This window comes from Oncorhynchus keta, chromosome 14 (genome assembly GCF_023373465.1).
Source record: "Oncorhynchus keta strain PuntledgeMale-10-30-2019 chromosome 14, Oket_V2, whole genome shotgun sequence".
NCBI classification, from domain to species: domain Eukaryota; kingdom Metazoa; phylum Chordata; class Actinopteri; order Salmoniformes; family Salmonidae; genus Oncorhynchus; species Oncorhynchus keta.
This window is the reverse complement of record NC_068434.1, coordinates 44,367,854-44,387,230: the sequence shown is the minus strand read 5'-3', so window position 1 is coordinate 44,387,230 and position 19,377 is coordinate 44,367,854. Positions and strand designations below refer to the sequence as shown.

At 41.6% G+C, this 19,377-nt stretch overlaps 3 protein-coding genes across 4 annotated transcripts in view; 2 read left to right on the top strand and 1 right to left on the bottom strand.

Moving 5' to 3' along the window:
- Positions 1-8,573, bottom strand: part of oxct1a (3-oxoacid CoA transferase 1a) — a 114,750-nt gene extending 106,177 nt beyond the window's left edge. The window contains exons 1-3 of one of the 2 annotated variants that reach the window (XM_035786208.2): positions 8,335-8,573; positions 1,878-1,986; positions 1,181-1,271 (exon numbers count right to left, since the gene is read on the bottom strand). In XM_035786208.2, coding sequence (XP_035642101.1) covers positions 1,181-1,271; positions 1,878-1,986; positions 8,335-8,439 — 305 coding nt within the window. In that variant the 5' untranslated portion in view covers positions 8,440-8,573. Of the gene's footprint in view, positions 1-1,180; positions 1,272-1,877; positions 1,987-4,539; positions 4,706-8,334 lie in introns of those variants that run through there. The other variant, XM_035786209.2, reaches the window with a different exon arrangement.
- A 217-nt stretch (positions 8,574-8,790) lies between these two features.
- rimoc1 (rab7a interacting mon1-ccz1 complex subunit 1) lies at positions 8,791-13,541 on the top strand. The gene is made up of 6 exons (XM_035786211.2): positions 8,791-9,047; positions 10,194-10,303; positions 11,285-11,431; positions 11,964-12,095; positions 12,217-12,331; positions 12,519-13,541. The coding sequence occupies exons 1-6, from the start codon at positions 8,954-8,956 to the stop codon at positions 12,752-12,754; spliced, it is 834 nt and encodes a 277-aa protein (XP_035642104.1). The 5' UTR covers positions 8,791-8,953; the 3' UTR covers positions 12,755-13,541.
- A 50-nt stretch (positions 13,542-13,591) lies between these two features.
- Positions 13,592-18,473, top strand: fbxo4 (F-box protein 4). Its single transcript, XM_035786210.2, has 7 exons — positions 13,592-13,898; positions 14,768-15,012; positions 15,375-15,598; positions 15,957-16,032; positions 16,165-16,337; positions 16,601-16,806; positions 16,912-18,473. Exons 1-7 carry the CDS (start codon positions 13,740-13,742, stop codon positions 16,993-16,995), a joined length of 1,167 nt encoding a protein of 388 aa, XP_035642103.1. The 5' UTR covers positions 13,592-13,739; the 3' UTR covers positions 16,996-18,473.
- The last annotated feature ends 904 nt before the right edge of the window (positions 18,474-19,377 follow it).

Below are 19,377 nucleotides of genomic sequence, written 5' to 3'. Positions count from 1 at the left end.
CGCCTACAGTTTGCAACTGCACATGGGGACGAAGATAGTACCTTTTGGAGAAATGTCCTCTGGTCTGATGAAACAAAAATAGAAATGTTTGGCCATAATGACCATTGTTACATTTGGAGGACAAAGGGGGAGGCTTGCAAGCCGAAGAACACCATCCCAACCGTGAAGCATGGGGATGTCAGCATCATGTTGTGGGGGTGCTTTGCTGCAGGAGGGACTGGTGCACTTCACAAAATAGATGGCCCCATGAAGAATGGAAATGTGGATATACTGAAGCAACATCTCAAGACATCGGTCAGGAAGTTAAAGCTTGGTCACAAATGGGTCTTCTAAATGGACAATGACCCCAAGCATACATCCAAAGTTGTGGCAAACTGTGGCAAGAGGACAACAAAGTCAAGGTATTGGAGTGGCCATCACAAAGCCCTGATACTCAATCCTATAGAAAATTTGTGGGCAGAACTGAAAAAGCGTGTGCGAACAAGGAGGCCTACAAACCTGAGTCAGTTACACCAGCTCTGTCAGGAGGAATGGGCCAAAAGTCACCCAACTTATTGTGGGAAGCTTGTGGAAGGCTACCCGAAACGTTTGACCCAAGTTAAACAATTTAAAGGCAATGCTACCAAATACTAATCGACTGTTTGTAAACCGACCCACTGGGAATGTGATGAAATAAATAAAAGCTGAAATAAAATCACTCTCTACTATTATTCTGGCATTTCACATTCTTAAAATGAAGTGGTGATCCTAACTGACCAAAGACAGGGAATTTATGAGGATTAAATGTCAGGAATTGTGAAAAACTTGGTTTAAATGTATTTGGCTAAGGTGTATGTAAACCTCCGACTTCAACTGAATAAACAATACTGAAATGAGAGGAGAATTTCACCACACTTAAACTAAAATGTAAACAAACAAATTATGTGATGTGAAAATCAAATCCAGCCATGGCAGAAATGTACAAAAACGAATTGATCCTGTCCTTTCTCAACTTGGCCATTTATTATTGAAACAAAGAGAGTGGGATTTGAGTGTGTTGAGGATGTCATGACAACTTTCAAAAGCATGGCCACCACAATGGAATGCACCCACGGTTTTGGGTTGCATGCAGGAACCTGCACATGTGAGCAAACACACATGAAGACACCCACCCCCACTCACTCACTCACTCACTACTTACCCAGCATTGTTGCTGACGGCTGTGAGGCTCTTTACACCAGTCTTTAATAAACTGTTGATAAGGTTCTCTGGGATGCCACACAAACCAAAACCTAGTGAGAGAGAAAGAGAATCAATCAATCAATGTTCACAGTCATTTCTATTAAAAAGGAGAGCATGGCCCATTACTATGAAGTGGACACAGGGCAATGTGTGAGTGAGAATTTCCCCTGCTGAAAAAGATAAGCAGAATGCCATGAACTGGTTCATATAACACATTTGCCCATATCCAAGTTTATCTATACCCTTCTCTTACAGCTGTCACTGTAGACTGTTTACCCCTTAACACTTCATAGATTTGAAAGAATTTGATAGGAGTGTAAGCAAAAAACATTCCACCTAGCCTATCAGAGGGCAAGGTGGGGCTATTATAATATTGTTAATAACCTTCTCTTACAGGTGTCACTGTAGACTGTTTACCCCTTAACACTTCATAGTGTTACCTGCAAGAGAAGGGTATTAACAATATTATAATAGCCCCACCTTGCCCTCTGATAGGCTTGGTGGAATGTTTTTTGCTTACACTCCTATCAAATTCTTTCAAATCTATGAAGTGTTAAGGGGTAAACAGTCTACAGTGACAGCTGCATTTGTAATGCATCACAGGAAAAAGTCATTTCAAACCCCACAGTGAAGTCCTGACGGTCTCCTGATATTACCTCCCACTAGGATAGTGGCTCCACTGGGGATGTCCTTCACAGCGTCTGTGGGGTCTGTGTAGAACTGGGAGTTTCTCTGGCTGGAGGTGGAATAGGAGCAGCCACACATCTGGGGAACACAGAGGAAAAGTCCAAGTTTACGATAGTAAACAAAAACTAAGTCATAGAATAAAAAAAAGAGTTAGTAAACTGAGATAAAACAACAAACTATACTGAAAACCACTTGAATTACTCTTGAACTAACAAGAAATAATAATACATAGAGGGCAAACAACCTAATGAGGTTTTCAAGCTACTGAATCTGGTGGTCACATTGAGATTGACTTTAAAAATGTAAAAAGGTAGCCTCAGCGAAATGACGTTGCTATGAGCAGCTATTGGACGCGTTTGAATGGTAAGGCTAAAGCAACCAAATGTTTAAAAAAAAGTTGAGGAGCGAAGACGGGGGGGGGTGCATCTGTGACAGCCGGGCCAAAAAAAAAAACAAATGATTGGTTGACAATAGAGCCTCCCACAATGCAGGCGATGGCTCCAGGAGGAAGTTGGTGAAGAGCAACTGCTGAAACTTGCAGTTGACTGCAGTCAAAACTTCATGACCTTTGATCACATCAAGTTCACGAAGTTGGCATGGTGGCGCAAGTCTGACCATTTTTATCCGCTGAACGCAACACACTTTGAAAGGCCAACAATAGTCACCGACTTCACAAAAGTGATCCGCTCTTAAGGTAGCCATTGAGATGAGCACGATGCAAGACTTTGCTCTCACACAGAGTATCAGCGCATGTGGATGGTTCGCGCTGCTACAACGTGGTAGCTACAAGACCAGCTACAAAACAGCTGAGAACTTTAGCCTCACAGGGGGTGGGGAACGAACTCAATATACTTTAAAATTACTAAAACCAAATCAACCAGCGTAGTAATGATAAATGGACCTACATTCATATAGTTTCTTGACTGTGTCCAGCTCACTAATAATCACTGAAATGATAGAAAGTCAGCGAGCATCAAAAATTCCAAGAACGATGGATTTTTGGGGACAATTTTGACAGGGAGGAAACCAATTGCACCGGGGGCCGCATTCGTACCTCGTTGAAGAAGAACGAATGCTGCCCCTGGTGCAAAATGAGTTTGACCCCCCTAAACAGGGCAATCAGCCCTATAAAATCAGCACTTCACATTGACCTCAGTGAGATAAAAACCCAGGCCTATAGTAAAGAATGTATTCAACTACAGCACAGGAAAGAGAAACAAGAAAGGCAACGGCACAACAAACAAAGTGGACGTGTGGCAAGGAAACAACAAGCTTGAACTGGTGGGATCTTGGGAACTCTGCAATGAAGCAAACTTCTACCGCTGAGACGTGGAGAGCAGACGGAAGCCGTTTAACCTCATCAAGCTTTTTATTTTCAGCCATTATCCCACCACTCGCTCATCCTCCTCCACTGTAACTAATTATATCCACCGTAACGGACTACTGTAGATGGAAGGCTCACTGGAGGAAATCGGAAGCCTGGTGGATCCGAGACGGTCTCTGACAATACAGAAGTTATTTTTCTTAGCTCTGACATTAACCTCAAGTCCCTGAAGTACAAAATGAAATATTATTCAAGTGTCTGCAATCACCCCCTGAATGTAATTAATTTAGTGGTCCGTAATAACCAGCTTAAGTTGACATCCATTATCCCACCTTCCACGCTACTATGATCCATTGAACTATCGGGCAGGAGTATGATGGATTTCTGTCATTTGACATACATGGCTCGACTTGGCCCTCAGCTCATGTAAAAATGAATTAGATATTATGGCCAATCAAGTGGAAGGAATATGATCCCAGAAGGAAAAAAAAACTTTCCAAAATAGATTTGACTGTAAACTTTGGACCAGCATCTTGTGTTAAAAGGCCCAGTGAAGTCAACAACGTGACTGTTCTGTGGTTTATAGGTCCACACTATGGAATAATACTGTGAAATTGCATACACCAGGAGGTAAATTAGTTGATAGACCAACAAGAAATATAGTTCCAAGCCTCCCTGTCAATAACAGCTAGATTTTGTTTTTCCAACCCCTATCAGACCAATCCCAGTCGTAATAAAATTACTGCTTGAGAAATTGCTTTTTTTTTAAACATTTTCGAACCTTTAAAATTGAAAACAATCACATTAAGGTACTTGATTGTTACCGAGAAACTATTTGTTATCATGGTAAAAAATAAACAGTGGCATTGGGCCTTTAAGGGTATATACCCAGGCTGACCTAGATGGAACCTTTCAGGAAGATAAACGACCATTAGCTTTATTTACTGTTATAACCTACAACACCTTATCTTAGGGTCAGTCTACACACACTGTACTGTGGCACAAATAACACACAGCAGCAACTGCATTACATGTGACTAAAGGAGGTCAAAACACAAACAACACAACATGTTATAGGATTACTGAGAGGCTAACTTCTATTGGTAATGGGATGCACAATAAAATGCATAGAACATTAATGGCATTGTGTCAACGACTGCAATTCCCTAATCATTGTAGTGTATAGCAAAGCACCTCAACTCCTCCACAGAGTTGAGAGCAGACTGGAGTTTTTGAAATGAACCTCCCGACTCCTTCGAGTCGCTATGCTGTCGATACTTCAAAAACATACTTTCTTAAACCCTTACCGCGTTCTTATGTTTGTCCTCGGTTGTTGTGTGCCTTTCTTTCTTTGCTGAAATCCATACTTTTTAATAAAACCTTAATCAAATACAACCCCCGACTGATACTCGTATCGTCTGACAGCGACTCGATGTAGCCAGAGGTACACTCCGCCCACTCACGTCTCCACACAACTCCGTTGATGTGAAGTGCATCGTTGAGTTTTACTTGGCTATGTAATGTGCTGTACACACTCAAAAATTCCCTTATTCTATAACAGAAATGCAAACATAGACCAGATTAACAATACCCTTATTGGAGAACTGTAGGCATTGCTTTATTTTCTATTCTACTACCGGTAGACTACACCTCAGTTTACAGACTGTTCTGCACTACAGTTTTACGTGCCTCTAATTTTGGCTGTCCTTTTAGTGCACGTGGCTTGCAAAGGGTCCGGGGGCACTGGGTTGCAACGCAATGGAAACATTCTTGGGCTTCTGAGTTATACTACATCGGTAGAGGTCAAGTCTTTATACAGTCTAGCTGGGGGAGTGTCTTCAATAGGACCTAGCTACTGTACACAATGAACACAGTGGCACTGGCAAGACAAACAATTGGTCACAATTGAATTGGAATCCTAAGTCCTTTTTCAACCAAGGTCATGAGAGTGTGTAAGGGTGACAGACTCGTTATAGTAGCTACAACAGTAGCCAGCTAACATGCTGGGAAACATGTATGTGTCCAGTTGCAGGTGGTGCATTTTAATTTAGAAAATGCTATGTTATAAAAAAAATATATATACAGTACCATTCAAGGGTTTTTGTTTATTCATACTATTTTCTACATTTTAGAATAATACTGAAGACATCAAAAGTATGACATAACATATGGAATCATGTAGTAACCCAAAAAGTGTTAAACAAATCAAAACATATTTTAGATTTGAGATTCTTCAAAGAATCTCAGTTGAAACCAGGATTCATCCGTGAAGAGCACAATTCTTTAGCATGCCAGTGGCAATCGAAGGTGAGCATTTTCCTACTGAAGTCGGTCACGATGCCGAACTGCAGTCAGGTCAAGACCCTGGTGAGGACGATGAGCACGCAGATGAGATTCCTTGAGATGGTTTCTGATGGTTGGTGCAGAAATTCTTTGGTTGTGCAAACCCAGTTTTATCAGCTGTCCGGGTGGCTGGTCTCAAACGATCCCGCAGGTGAAGAAGCCGAATGTGGAGGTCCTGGGCTGGGGTGGTTACACATGGTCTTTGGTTGTGAGGCCAGTTGGATATATTGCCAAATTCTCCAAAAACGATGTTGTTAGAGAAATTAACATGGAGTGCTGCACCAGATGACCTGGCCTCCACCATCACCCGACCTCAAACCAATTGAGATGGTTTGGATCGCAGAGTGACAGAAAAGCAGCCAACAATGCTCAGCATATGTGGAAACTCCTTAAAGACTGTTGGAAAAGCATTCCAGGTGAAGCTGGTTGTGAGAATGCCAAAAGTGTGCAAAGCTGTCATCAAGGCATAGGGTGGCTACTTTGAAGAATTTAAAATACTACATGATTCCATGTGTTATTTCATCATTTTGATGTCTCGTCTTTGGCCACATTCACATGCCAAACAAAAACAACTTAATGATTAGTTGACAATAGAGCCTCCCACAATGGAGGCGATAGCTGCTGGATGAAGTAGGTGAAGATCAAATACAGAAACTTGTAGTCAACTGCAGTCAAAACTTTGACCTTTGATCACATGATTTTTGTCAAGTTCGTGCAATGTCGTCTGACCATTTTTATCCCCATAATGCAACACACTTTGAAAGACAGTGAGTGACTAACGATGGTCACCGACTTAACAAAAGTGATCCGCTCGAAAGCACACAGTTTTCAAAAATAGAAGGCAATCGGAAGGAGGCAAGATCAAGTGGCACAACTGAACAACAGGCACAACGATTTCTACTAGTTACCACAATCACAGAGTAAAAAGTGTCTGTATCGTAAAAATGTTGCTTTTATGGTAGGTTATTCATAAGGTTAGCAGTGTGGTCAAGGTTAGGTTCAAAATCACATTTTAAGATAAGCAACTGTAGAAATAAGCAGGGTTTATGACTTTGTGCCTGTGCTAACTAGTGACGACCATGCACAACTCCGATATAAAGTGTTTTTCCTCAAACTTACTGGGATTTCACGTGTCCTACTTATATCAGTACACTTGTAACAACCAAATTCTTGTTAACCAAATTCGACACTCATTGACCTCCATACAAAAACTCCTTGCTTGGTGTGTGAAACCCCTCCAAAATAACACCAAAATCATGGGCATTCATATGGAGTTGGTCACCCCTTTGCTGCTATAACAGCCTCCACTCTTTTGGGAAGGCCTTCCACTAAATGTTGAAACATTGCTGCGAGGACTTGTTTCCATTCAGCAACAAGAGCATTAGTGAGTTTGTGCACTGATGTTGGGAGATCAGGCCTGGCTTGTAGTGGCGTTCCAATTCATCCCAAAGGTGTTCAATGAGGTTGAGGCCAGGGCCCATGTGCAGGCGAGTCAAGTTCTTGCGCGCCGATCTTGACAAACCGTTTCTGTATTGACCTCGCTTTGTGCACTGTTGCCACAAAGTTGGAAGCACAGAATCGTCTAGAATGACATTGTATGTTGTAGCATTAAGATTTCCCTGGAACTAAGGGGACTAGCCCAAACCATGAAAAACAGCCCGACCGTTATTCCTCCTCCACCAAAAATTACAGTTGGCACTATGCATAGCGAAAGTTAGCGTTCTCCTGGCATTCGCCAAACCCAGATTTGTCTGTCAGACTGCCAGATGGTGAAGCGTGATTATCACTCCAGAATACGCAGTGTCCAGTTGCAGGTGGTAAGTTTGAATTTAGAAAATGCGGTTATAAAAATAAATCCATTATTTGCTTCATGAAGTAATCCAATAATGTCTATGCCACCATCTTGTCTATTTCAAATCTTCTCCCAAAAGGAAGAGGCGAGAGGGACAATTGGGCCAAAAATCTGTCTAATTTCTTTTCTTTTTTTTCGCTCACCAAGTAAGGAGTTTTTGTATGTTTAATGAGTGTCGAATTTGGTTATTAACAAAAAATGTAATGGCTTATTTGTCTAATGTGGCTTATTTGATTGAATGGAAGTTTCGTAATGATTAGGTTGTTACAAGTGCACTGCTATAAGTAGGACATGTGAAATCCCGGCAACTTTGAGGAAAAACACTTTATATCGGAGTTGTGCCTGGTCGTCACTAGTTACCACAGGCACAAAGTCATAAACCCCGCTTATTTCTACAGTTGCTCTTGTTCTACGAACATGTGTCCACATACTTTTGGTCATGTAGTGTAGATGTTTGACCGAATAGAGAACAAAGAAAGAATTGCCAATACCAGCTTAGAAGAAAAATAAGGAGACGTTTTGCATAGGCAAACCTGTAACATCCAGTTATGGATAAAAAAAAATATTTGGTTACATCACATTGTCTGGTGTACAATCTGTAGCTAGGAAATACCTATGATGAATAGCATGGAATGGAAGCATCAAAAAATCACCCGCATGTATAAAAGGTATCATCATTACTTGTAGCCTAACATTAGCAACTTCATCCAATATTTTATGGGGCAAGCCTATATTATAAATGAAAATAATGAATTTGGATTTCAATTTAGGGGTTAAAATTGAAGGTGCCCTATGTGTCCCAAGCACTAAAGGCAGTCTCCCAATCGCTGTAGCTAGTTAGCTAGCTATATAGTGGTCTATTCGTATTTAGTCTAACGTTATTTCATTGACGCATTTTGATACTGACCTTGAACATGGAATGGGTGATGGAGTTCAAATTGGGTCTGCAGGTAGCAGATATATTTTTCAATAATAAATTCTCCGCTCTTGACAATACTTTGAGGGCCGCCATGTTTTTGGAGCTAACCACCAGTCTTCAAAATGATGAGCAACGTGGGCTACCGGGCGTTTGTGTTGTGTTGTGTGTGTGTGATCCCAGCTGGTTAAACGACACTGAAACTAGAAGGGTGTACGGGGCGGGGCTAGCGGAGGAGAGACAGAGGCTCGGCGAAGCTCATTACAATTTAACCGTTTCGCTGCAAGCCACTCATGGGTCTAAGACTTAGTGCTGTGGGCTTTTGTTCTAGCCTAGCCCATATGCTATCAACCGATTTAAAAATAACTATTCATTTTGTTATACATGTTCTTGGCTGGAACAAGCCGTCACTGTGGGTTCCCTAAACCAGCATTGACTGCACTATATAAATGCAATCGCCAAGAACATAATTATATGCAATTAACAGAGTGGACAAATCCATAGATATATTTGAAGCAAACATGTCGTGGATCAAAGTGCCGCAGAAAAATCAAATAAAGACCTTTCATCACGTGAATAATCATAGCGTCACGTGACAGTGTATTTAGTCATGGCGGACGACTGCAGACGACAGGGTTTTGAGCTGGAGAGAAGGATTTTTGAGTTGGACAATAAGTGCGCCAGTCTCAGAACTGAGAAACAAGGTATGTGTACGCAAAGTTACAGTGATCAAGAAAGGTAATGTCGCGTTGATGCACCTCGTGTTCAGTTGAAAGCTATTTTCCGCTAGCTAAATTCGCTAGTGCTACCTAATTAATACCATGTACACTTGTCCAATGTCGTTGCTAGCTACTATACTAATCGAACGTAGCAGGCGTAAAAAGACCGCGTTACTTCGTTGGTCACCTTGGTATTGCAACAACTCTAAACCGCAGTTATGACAAAGCATACGTTTGCTAGATAACTAGGTAGCTTGGTGGGTTTGCTGGGCTACGTAGCTAACGTGATTTAGCTAGTTAAGTTAGCTTTAGCGAGCAAGCTTGGTAGCTAATTCTGTACTAGGTAACGTTTAGTTAGGTTTCGTATAGCTAACAGCGTTAACTTAATGTCGACAAAGATACTGTCGAGCTATGGTCCATTTATGTACTTTTCGACACATTCAATGGCTATACTATTATTGTAGCTGGATTGCACAATGCCCTTTAACGTTAGTTTAACTAACAACTTCAACATAACCCATCGACTTGCCACAAACAGCGATGTTCTCCTGTTCAGATCCGCTGAATCAGGAGAGAAACGGTTAGCTAACGTTAACTATTTGGCCGCAGAAACCGTGCACACCACTCCGTGCCCTACCCAACGTTTGTGGTTCAAGCTGTTTTCTAACTAGTCTATTCTTAAATACTGCTATGCTGCATGGATTAACTAGCCTAACACGGTTCACGTTTTCCACGTTGTGTAGTTCGTGTTCACGGCCAATTATCCAATTTAAATTACTACCATCTCTCTGATTTTGACATTAGGCACTGCATACACTACTGATTCTGGTGAAATAAAATAGGTGTCGCTAAACTAACGTTTAATATGTGATACGAGTAATACTTAGTCTACACTGTCATAGCCTAGAGACTATGTCCACCGTTGTACACACGGTTTTTTACAGACTAACTCAAGGGGGAATTTCCTTACATTCTATGCCACTCTCTGTGAAACGACTTTGTAAAGTCATAGATATGATCGGCCTTTATGATGACTAAACACTTTAATTGATACATTGAACTCTGTAAACATGAGAGGCACTGTTTACATAGGTCTGTAATATGTCCTTAACATACTTTATTTTCTCCTAGATGATGACTATTTACAGAATGCTTCTGCGATACTAGACAAGTTGAAGAGCTTTTACAGACAAGGGGGAGAGAGTAGCAGTCTGCCTAAACTGCTTCAGGATTACACTCAGGTATTGCAGTTCATTAAATATAATTGTTCTAGATAGATTCTAGACAATATGTTTTAGGCTAGGTGTAGATTCCAATGTTATTATTCAATTCCCTACATATCTGATAAAGGAAATGGTTACCATTCTGTTTTGGTGAGATATATGGCATGCTCAGGCTGGATCACAAGACTAGCAAATTCCCCCAAATATCTCTTTGTGTCTGCACAGAATGTTCCACCTGCTGTTTGAAATCGGATGATAGTACTCAATTGTATTAAGTTGTTGTCGTCCAATAACATGAGCTTAAATTAGCCTGAAGGTGTGAGAGCGCATACACACTTCTCTGTCCTTGATGCTGGAAGTTTCAACTGACCAGTGTCCTCTGACTATGTTCACATATTTTTAAATGTATTCTTCCTCGCTGCCTAGAAGCAACTCAATCACAGATCTGTTAGTGAATGCAATGTTTTCATCCTATCACCTGTCAGACCATAGAAGATCAGTGACTACTTTCAAAGATGAAAGGACAGAATGATGGACTTCAAAAAAGTAGTGGGGCTAGGCCACAAATATGGAAATCAGAAGATTTCAAAAGATTTTAATGTTAATTTCAAAGTACAGTGAAAAGCCGTGACTTGACACATTTGCTAAAGACATTGACAACTTCCAACCCACAGTCTGAGTTAACCACATCATCCCCACCCACCATAACCAACATATGTTGGTGACAAGAGCCAGGTGGAGATGGAGATTTTCTTGCACCCTTTGCCTAATTGATGGAAGAATTGGCCAACAGCTTGTGGACAAATCTAGGCTCTAATCTAGGAATCAAATCTAGAAGTTCACCTGCATTAGAGTTGGAAAGTGGCATGTGATACCTGTCAAATGTTAACCAAAAATAAGCACACCAGACCTCAATGGATGAATTGCACAACTATAATTGTCAAATCATATTTGTGTTAAAGTGAAGAATGAGATGAGTGTGTATTGTTCTATGTGTAGGTGATCCTGGACATCACGTTCTATGAGGAGAACAAGCTGGTGGACCAGGAGTTCCCAGAGGACTGCTCGCCATTTAAGATCCAACAGCTGCTGCAGGACCTCACAGAGCCAGAGGTGTTGGCAGGGAGGCTGGCACCGGCCCAAGAGGTGTGTGCAAGAGATTCAGCCCATCATGAAGGGCAATGCAAGTGCCAAGGTCCTCATATGCACGTAGAGTATTTTGTTCACTAGTTAGCAATTTGTTATTCTTCAATAACAAACTCCAAAGCAAATTGGGGGGAGGAAAATGGTTTTATTCAAAGAGGTCAAATCATACAGGGCGGTAGATGGTCATTCTCCCCTGTCCTCAGTGATGCTCTGTAAGTAGTTCTCTCCAGTGATTATCTCGCAACAGAACAGAGGAACAGCATGTAGTTATAAGACCCATCCCTAGCCTGTGGTTGACCAATTAGAATTCCTTGCAATAATACTAGCCAATGGCCAAATAAAAGTATCCTATTTCAGAAGACAATGTCCTCGCATGTCTCTGAACCATTGATCAATAATTCCCTATTGCAGAAAAAAACACTTTACATTGATCATTAGTTCTATTCTTGTACTCTGTCTCTGCGTTGTGTATTTATCGTCCAAATATTATTACACACACACTATTGTTAACTGACAGCTCTCCCTGTTCCAGGTGCAGTCAGTTTTGGGGCTAGAGGTGTTGGAATGCCTCTACTGGAGACGTGGAGCACTGCTCTACATGTACTGCCACACCCTCCACCAACGCAAGCAGTGGATCAAGAAGAACAAGGCCACTTTCCTCAAGGTAGGGGCACCTCTACTCATTTGGCCAACTTCTAACTTGATATAGCAAGCATGACTTGAATTTCAGTGCTCCTACCACTAGCAGAGTGCCTGTTATTAATTCTCAGTTTGTCTTTTTTCAGTGTCTTCAGGAGGGTGTACGCTACCTGATGAGGATGCTGCAGGTGAGGAACTCTGTGAAGCTCAACGACGGGGTGGTGTTTCATGACTCTGCTACCGCCAACTTCCTGGCTGAAGGTATGCATCATTGGCTTGTTATGGCTTGTTTTTAATATTGTGCCAATGTTACACATTTGTTTAGTTGACATTATCAAGACTACCTTTTTCTTTACTTGATTTATATTACATCCTTGTTTTGTTGACTATTCTTCTTTTTTTTTTCAAGGGATGAGAAATTGTCTGATTTATTTTGTTTTTCCAACAGGCATTTTCTCAGACACACACCTGTTGACGATGATGTACATCGGGGAGATGTGTTTCTGGGCAGTGAAGTACGAGGACTGCAGCGTTGATTCCACAGAACGCAAAGAGGACCGGCTCCACTTCCGGGACATTGGGACACAGATCCTGCACAAATACGTGCTGGCCTGTGAGGGCCCTCTTCAGGGCCAGGGCTGGAACACTGAGAATGCCAAGGAGATCCTTAGTATCTTACAGTGAACTGGGGAGGGCTCTGTGTACAAGTTCCCCATAGGGACTGATATTGGCTCAGATTCTCAAACTCCAAATTGTAATGCTAAGCATTAAGAGAGGGGGAGGGGTAATCTGCCTTTAGATCAGTTTCTATGAGGAACTTTTTCCCGTTCTGAAATGCTCCGGCTGAAATGGGTGGGCAAGGTTGGGGAAGAATGAAGGGGCAAGGGTATGGAGGGATGTTAACAATTTTATTCTCCGTGTCTCCTGAAAGAAGCACTTATCTTCCAGATTCTGGACTGTTGGACAGGCATGTGTTATGCTCTGAGAATGTGGTAGAATAATAATATTAAAAGATTAAGAAAATAACACATTGTTACAAAAAATAAGATTAATGATAATCCACCTGGTAATCAGACATCGCACAGCAACTGTTTTTATTTATTTGTTTTTATTTTTTTAAATTAATTGCATTTATATAAATATATATATTAAAGTTAAGGTGGGAAATACACGGAGTTGGAGACTGATGGATTCATGAACATTTTCGAGTGTACAGTTTTGTTTAAGATATCAGCTTTGTAATATGCGACTTCTTTTTCTCACTTATAAAACACATATTTTTTTTGCCCACACTTTGACAAGGAGTAATGTCCCAGTGATGGAAACTTTGATATTTTGATAGTATGCATTTAAATGGAGAATCTCGGTAGTGTTCGTTTTGAAGGAAAATGTTTTTCATTTAATTTTATGTCGTCATTGAAAATAAATACTGTATGTTGGTTTCAAAATGAGTTGTAAAACGTATTGCACTGTATAACTACAATAACCACAATGCACCTCTTTCACGCCAACAACAAGGAAGTGGGCGAACTGCCAACTACAAGAAACGTCAGCTTTGTTGTCAACTTCACTTTTCGCCGTACTTAGCACCCTATTTGAGCTTTTATAAATGTTTAGCACATAGAGGACAGCGCAAACGCATTATCATTCTTACCAAATCAAAAGCAAGATGTCAGGGAAAAGTCAGAGCGACGAATCTGTAGTTATACGAAGTCTCAGACATTTCCGAGAGAAGTACTTCAATGCAAGGAAAAACGTCAGTGATCAGGCGCATGCAGCAGAAGTCACCAGTGAAGATGCACCGCCGGGCTTTTTGGACTGTTTACCCGTAAGATACAGGCCTTATAAACGCCAGTTGGCTACTTCACAAGATTCTATTTTTTTTGTTGTGGGGATCAAATGAGAAATGCCATAACCTGTGAGTATAGGGCAAGTAACGTGGAATATTTTAATTTATCGGACATTTGATAAATGTACTGGTCATCCTTATGCATTGGGTGGGTAACCTATTAATCAAATGTATTTATATATCACAGTGCTGTACAGAAACCCAGCCTAAACCCCCAAACAGCAAGCAATGCAGGTGTAGAAGCACGGTAGCTAGGAAAAACTCCCTAGAAAGGCCAAAACCTAGGAAGAAACCTAGAGAGGAACCAGGCTATGAGGGGTGGCCAGTCCTCTTCTGGCTGTGCCGGGTGGAGATTATAATATGACCAGCATGGTCAAATAATAATAATCACAGTGAACAGGTCAGTGTCCATAGCTGCAGGCAGAACAGTTTAAACTGGAGCAGCAGCACGGCCAGGTGGACTGGGGACAACAAGGAGTCATCGTGCCAGGTAGTCCTGAGGCATGGTCCTAGGGCGCAGGTCCTCCGAGAGAGAGAGAGAGAGAGAGAAAGAATTAGAGAGAGCATACTTAAATTCACACAGGACACCGGATAAGACAGGATAAATACTCCAGCTATACCCGACACATAAACTACTGCTACTAAATACTGTTTGGCCAGAGCCTTTCTTATTGGACCAGTTCAGGTAGTCCAAGTCCATTTTCTTTCGTTTGGTGGTGCCTATGAATATTTGGTGAATATGACCCTGATGTGTAGACTCATCAAAACAGTCGTATGCACCATCATCAACCAGCAGATTCAATACTTTCAATACCCTCCTCCTTCTCTCCCCATCTCTCTCACTACAGGTGGACCTACAGTTCCTGATCATGACCCTGCTGTCTCCTGTGGACCTCTGTCGTCTGGGGGCCACTAGTAGCTACTGGAGGGCTATGGTCAGAGACCCCTTACTATGGAGATACTTTCTGGTCAGGGACATGCCTAAATGGTCCACCATCAACCATGTGACCATGCCCCGGTTAGAGGCCTTACACACCCCTCTGTGTGGGGGGGAGAAGGAGATGGAGGAGCCAGGTCATGACTTCATGACAGAGTAGGTACTGGTCTGAAACTCTGGTATTGGGATGCATGAGGAAGACAAGGATTTACTGTGATATTTGGTAATCTTACATAAGTTGAATGCACTGATTGATGCTCTGGACAAGAGTGTCTGCTAAATGACAAACATGTAAGTAATGAAGCCTTGTTGAATGCATATATAGTTTAGTACCCAGGCTATGGAAAGATTGTGAATGCATTTGGTTGGTAGATTGATTTTCCAGGAGGCCATATAAGTCAGACTTGTCAAGACATTTTGCTTGAGTCATTGGTCGTCCAAATGTATTAGTCACTCACTTCAGCAATGGAACTGTCCCTCCCTGCCTACCTAAGTAACAATTGCCTGTCTCTTCTTAGTTATCTAAAGGGCTACCCAGCCTGCAGACAGCAATGGTTTCCCCAGAGGCCGCCATACAGCGTTGTGACTTCCTTCCTCCAGTCGCTGGTGCCCACCGCCACTGAGCCGCGCTACGCCATGTTTGGCCCCGGCATGGAACAGCTGGATGTCTCCATGGTGACCAAGCTCATGCACACCCCAGATGTGCTCCTTGTAGCAGGGATACCCCAGAGACAGATCAATGGTGGGTTACCCACTGTCCTCCCATCCTTTTACAGGGTGAACCTCCTCGAGACTTTCTGTTGCAGGCGAAAGCAAAATCAGAGTTACAATAAACATGTTTATTGTAATCCACAGTTACAATAAACATCCACCATATTGGTGTTACCTGAATTGTATTTGCTTACAATAATCTCAACAGTTGAATGCTGAATAGGTAGGTTAGGTACAGTACATGGCGAACCGTAGTAAAACCATCCGGCACTAGTACTGACCAACCAGAAGCAGTTGCCAAGTTCTGTGCTGTGGTGGGCGGCCCACCTAAAGCCTTTGTTTTTTGGGGGGACTCACCAACTAAACAAAACCAATGTTGTTTTTTCCAGGTATTGGATCTGGGATTAGTTACGTGTACAAAAACCAGCACAAATTCAACATTCTGACTCTCTACTCAACCAACAGGTTAGTGTTATCACTATTGTCCTCCTATGACTGATAAGGGATGTAGAGTTACCATTCAAGGTATTGCAATGGCGCTCATGTGCATGCGTGTGTGTATATCTCTACCATTACCCGTTGTGGTTGTGTGTACAGGGCAGAGAGGGAGAGAGCCCGCATGGAACAGCAGAGTGTCAGCAACAAACTCTTCATCCAGGAGGGAAGGGACCAATCAGGACACCCACATTTTAGCCCCACCCCTCAGGTCCAGGAAGTGTGTCAGGCGGTGGATGGGTTCATTTATGTGGCCAACGCAGAGCCAGGAAGAGGTAATAGCAAGATTCCATTACATTCCTCATACTTACTCCTATTCCTAGGGCCTTGTTGTCTCCTTGCAGGCTTTTTGGTCATTTAGCAGATGCTTACTCTTTATTCGTGACACAATGTAATCGCGATTTTCTGTATTTCAATCTAATTTTGTATGACTGTATGTGGCATGCCGTGTATTTAGAAATGACGCAGCTGTTTATGGCAACATCTCTACAACTGCCCTGTGAAAATGTCCCCATATGATGTGTCTGTCTCCTATTAGGTGATGATGGGGAGGTGGAGTGGGCTCAGATCCAGGCGTTGGTGGACCCTGCCTTAGGCTCATCCTCCAGACCCCTCCTGGTCCTGTCCTGTGTGTCCAGAGAGGAACCAGACCAGATCAGAACCACCAGCTCCAATAGTACCAGAACCCCCTGTGTGGATATGGCTCAGAGACTCTGCCTGCCCATGTTGCCCAACCCCTGGATGGTGAGTCAGTGTCTGTCACTGTCTGTCTGGTCTGGTCTTGTCTCTGTAGTGTGTCTGTCTTGTCTTTGTGAAATACCCTTTATATTTGGCCATGTCTCTTTCCAGGTTCAGGACACAGTAGCAGAGTCTCTGTCTGGTGTCTTAGATGGGATCTCCTGGCTGCTGGGGTGTTCTGGTCTCAGGCTGTAACTACCTGTCCAAGGAAAAACCTTCAGGACCGAAACAACACACTAAAGAACCGGCACAAATGCTTCTGAAGGAATGTTTTCCCTCTGATGTGCCTTGTTTCAATGAATCACATAAAACAAGTTATTATTGGGTAAATAATACAGTGTATTGTTTTTTGCCAATAGTGGGTTGTACACAAATAAAACATACGTTTTAACTGTAGCTATGGTACTGTAATTAATATTACAAAGATTAATGAATGGTTTTGATATTACTACTACTGTGTATTTTAGAATCGTATTGAATTATATTTTTTTGTACCTTTTTATTTAGGGAAATCATGCAGTTATTCATCTGTTTCTTTCATATAATTGATGGAATTGTATACTACGAAATGTGCATTGTTTTATTTTCTTTAATTATTCATATGGTTATTTACCCCTCTATAAGTTGTTATAAGGGAACTGAAAATACATGCATGTGTATGTACCTCAGTGAAGTGTTGTTTCTTTCAGGACTGTGAGTTTGGAGTACATGTGGAATAGTCCACTGTTTACCAAATGGTGTGCTGTGGCCGATTTTGTTTTTGGTTGTTGTTAAAGACCACGTTTTGTTTATTCATTGTGTCAAAGTAGAATTCCAAAAGCTTTTGGTGGGTCACAGCACAGAAACATTGGTGAGCTGAATGTGTGGAACAGACAGGCATTTGCTCTGTAGTTCATCTTATTTGTCTAAAGTGGCTTCCAACCCTTTTAATTTCTTCCTTTATCTGCACCAATGTGTATATATATATATATATATATATATATACTATATAATTCAAAAGTTTGGGGTCACTTAGAAATGTCCTTGTTTTTGAAAGAAAAGCATTTTTTTTTGTCAATTAAAATAATATCAAATTGATCAGAAATACAGTATAGACATTGTTAATGTTGTAAATGACTATTGTAGCTGGAAATGGCAGATTTTTAATGGAATATCTACATAGGCATACAAAGGCCCATTATCAGCAACCATCACTCCTGTGTTCCAACGGCACGTTATGTTAGCTAATCAAAGTTGATCATTTTTAAAGGCTAATTGATCATTAGAAAACCATTTTGCAATTATGTTAGCACAGCTGAAAACGGTTGTTTTGATTAAAGAAGGAATAAAACTGTCCTTTAGACTAGTTGAGAATCTGGAGCATCAGCATTGTGGCAAAATGGCTTAAGGACAACAAAGTCAAGGTACTGGAGTGGCCATTACAAAGCACTTACCTCAATCCTATAGAAACTTTGTGGGCAGAACTGAAAAAGCGTGTGTGAGCAAGGAGGCCTAAACACCTCACTCAGTTACACCAGCTCTGCCAGGAGGAATGGGCCAATATTCACCCAACTTATTGTGGGAAGTTTGTGGAAGGCTCCCCGAAGTTAAACAATTTCACTCAATTAGATTGTTTATGTAAACTTCTATCCCACTGGGAATGTGATTAAAGAAATAAAAGCTGAAATAAATCATTCTCTCTACTATTATTCTGATATTTCACATTCTTAAAATGAAGTGGTTATCCTAACTGACACAAGACAGGGAATTTTTATGACAATTAAATGTCAGGAATTGTGAAAAACTAAGTTTCAATTTTTCGGGCTGAGGTGTATGTAATCTTCCGATTTCAACTATATTTAGATATGAAGAAGAAAGGGACACCTTTCACCTCTTCCACGTTTTCAGATGAGTGTAGACTGGAGAGGAGAGGAGACAAAGAGAGGAAGCCATTTTAAAGTTTTGAGATGCACTCCCTGCCTCAGGTTGCTATACCAGTTCTGGGTGGTTATTTTTCTCTGAGGTCAGCATTGGCACACTGAAATGAATTCACATCTGTCTGACGGGGAGGCGAATGTTCCTGTTTCCATCACCAGGGAGCAGGCCTGCTCCTGCTTCTCAGGGCCAGGGGAAGCCGTGTAGAATGTAGACTAGTTGGTGCTTTTTGTGTGAAAAACAAAACCTAAAATGTCTAAACACAATCAAGAATGAACTGTTTGCTGAAAGATAAAGCATGGATGTTATTGTCTGATACAGTACATTAAGAGCCTGAGCCCCATGAAATCCCTGGCTGGCATAGATTGAAAGAGGTGTATAAGAGAGTTGACAAAATGACCTCTTTCATAAACCCTGTTCAAATACAGTTCTTTGAAAATGCACCAGATTTGTCTATTTCCTCTAACGTCTCTCTGACGGACCATGCTTTGGTAGGTGACCATGATACTACAGTAGCACCTTTGCTCTGACCTATCCATTCATGTCAGATATGGGCGGACAGGAAACCGAGTGCCTTTTATCATTTTGTTTTATTCATGTCCCTTGTGGACGTAAGCAACTGATTTTCATCCCTCCCCTGCACACACTGTCAACTGTAATAGG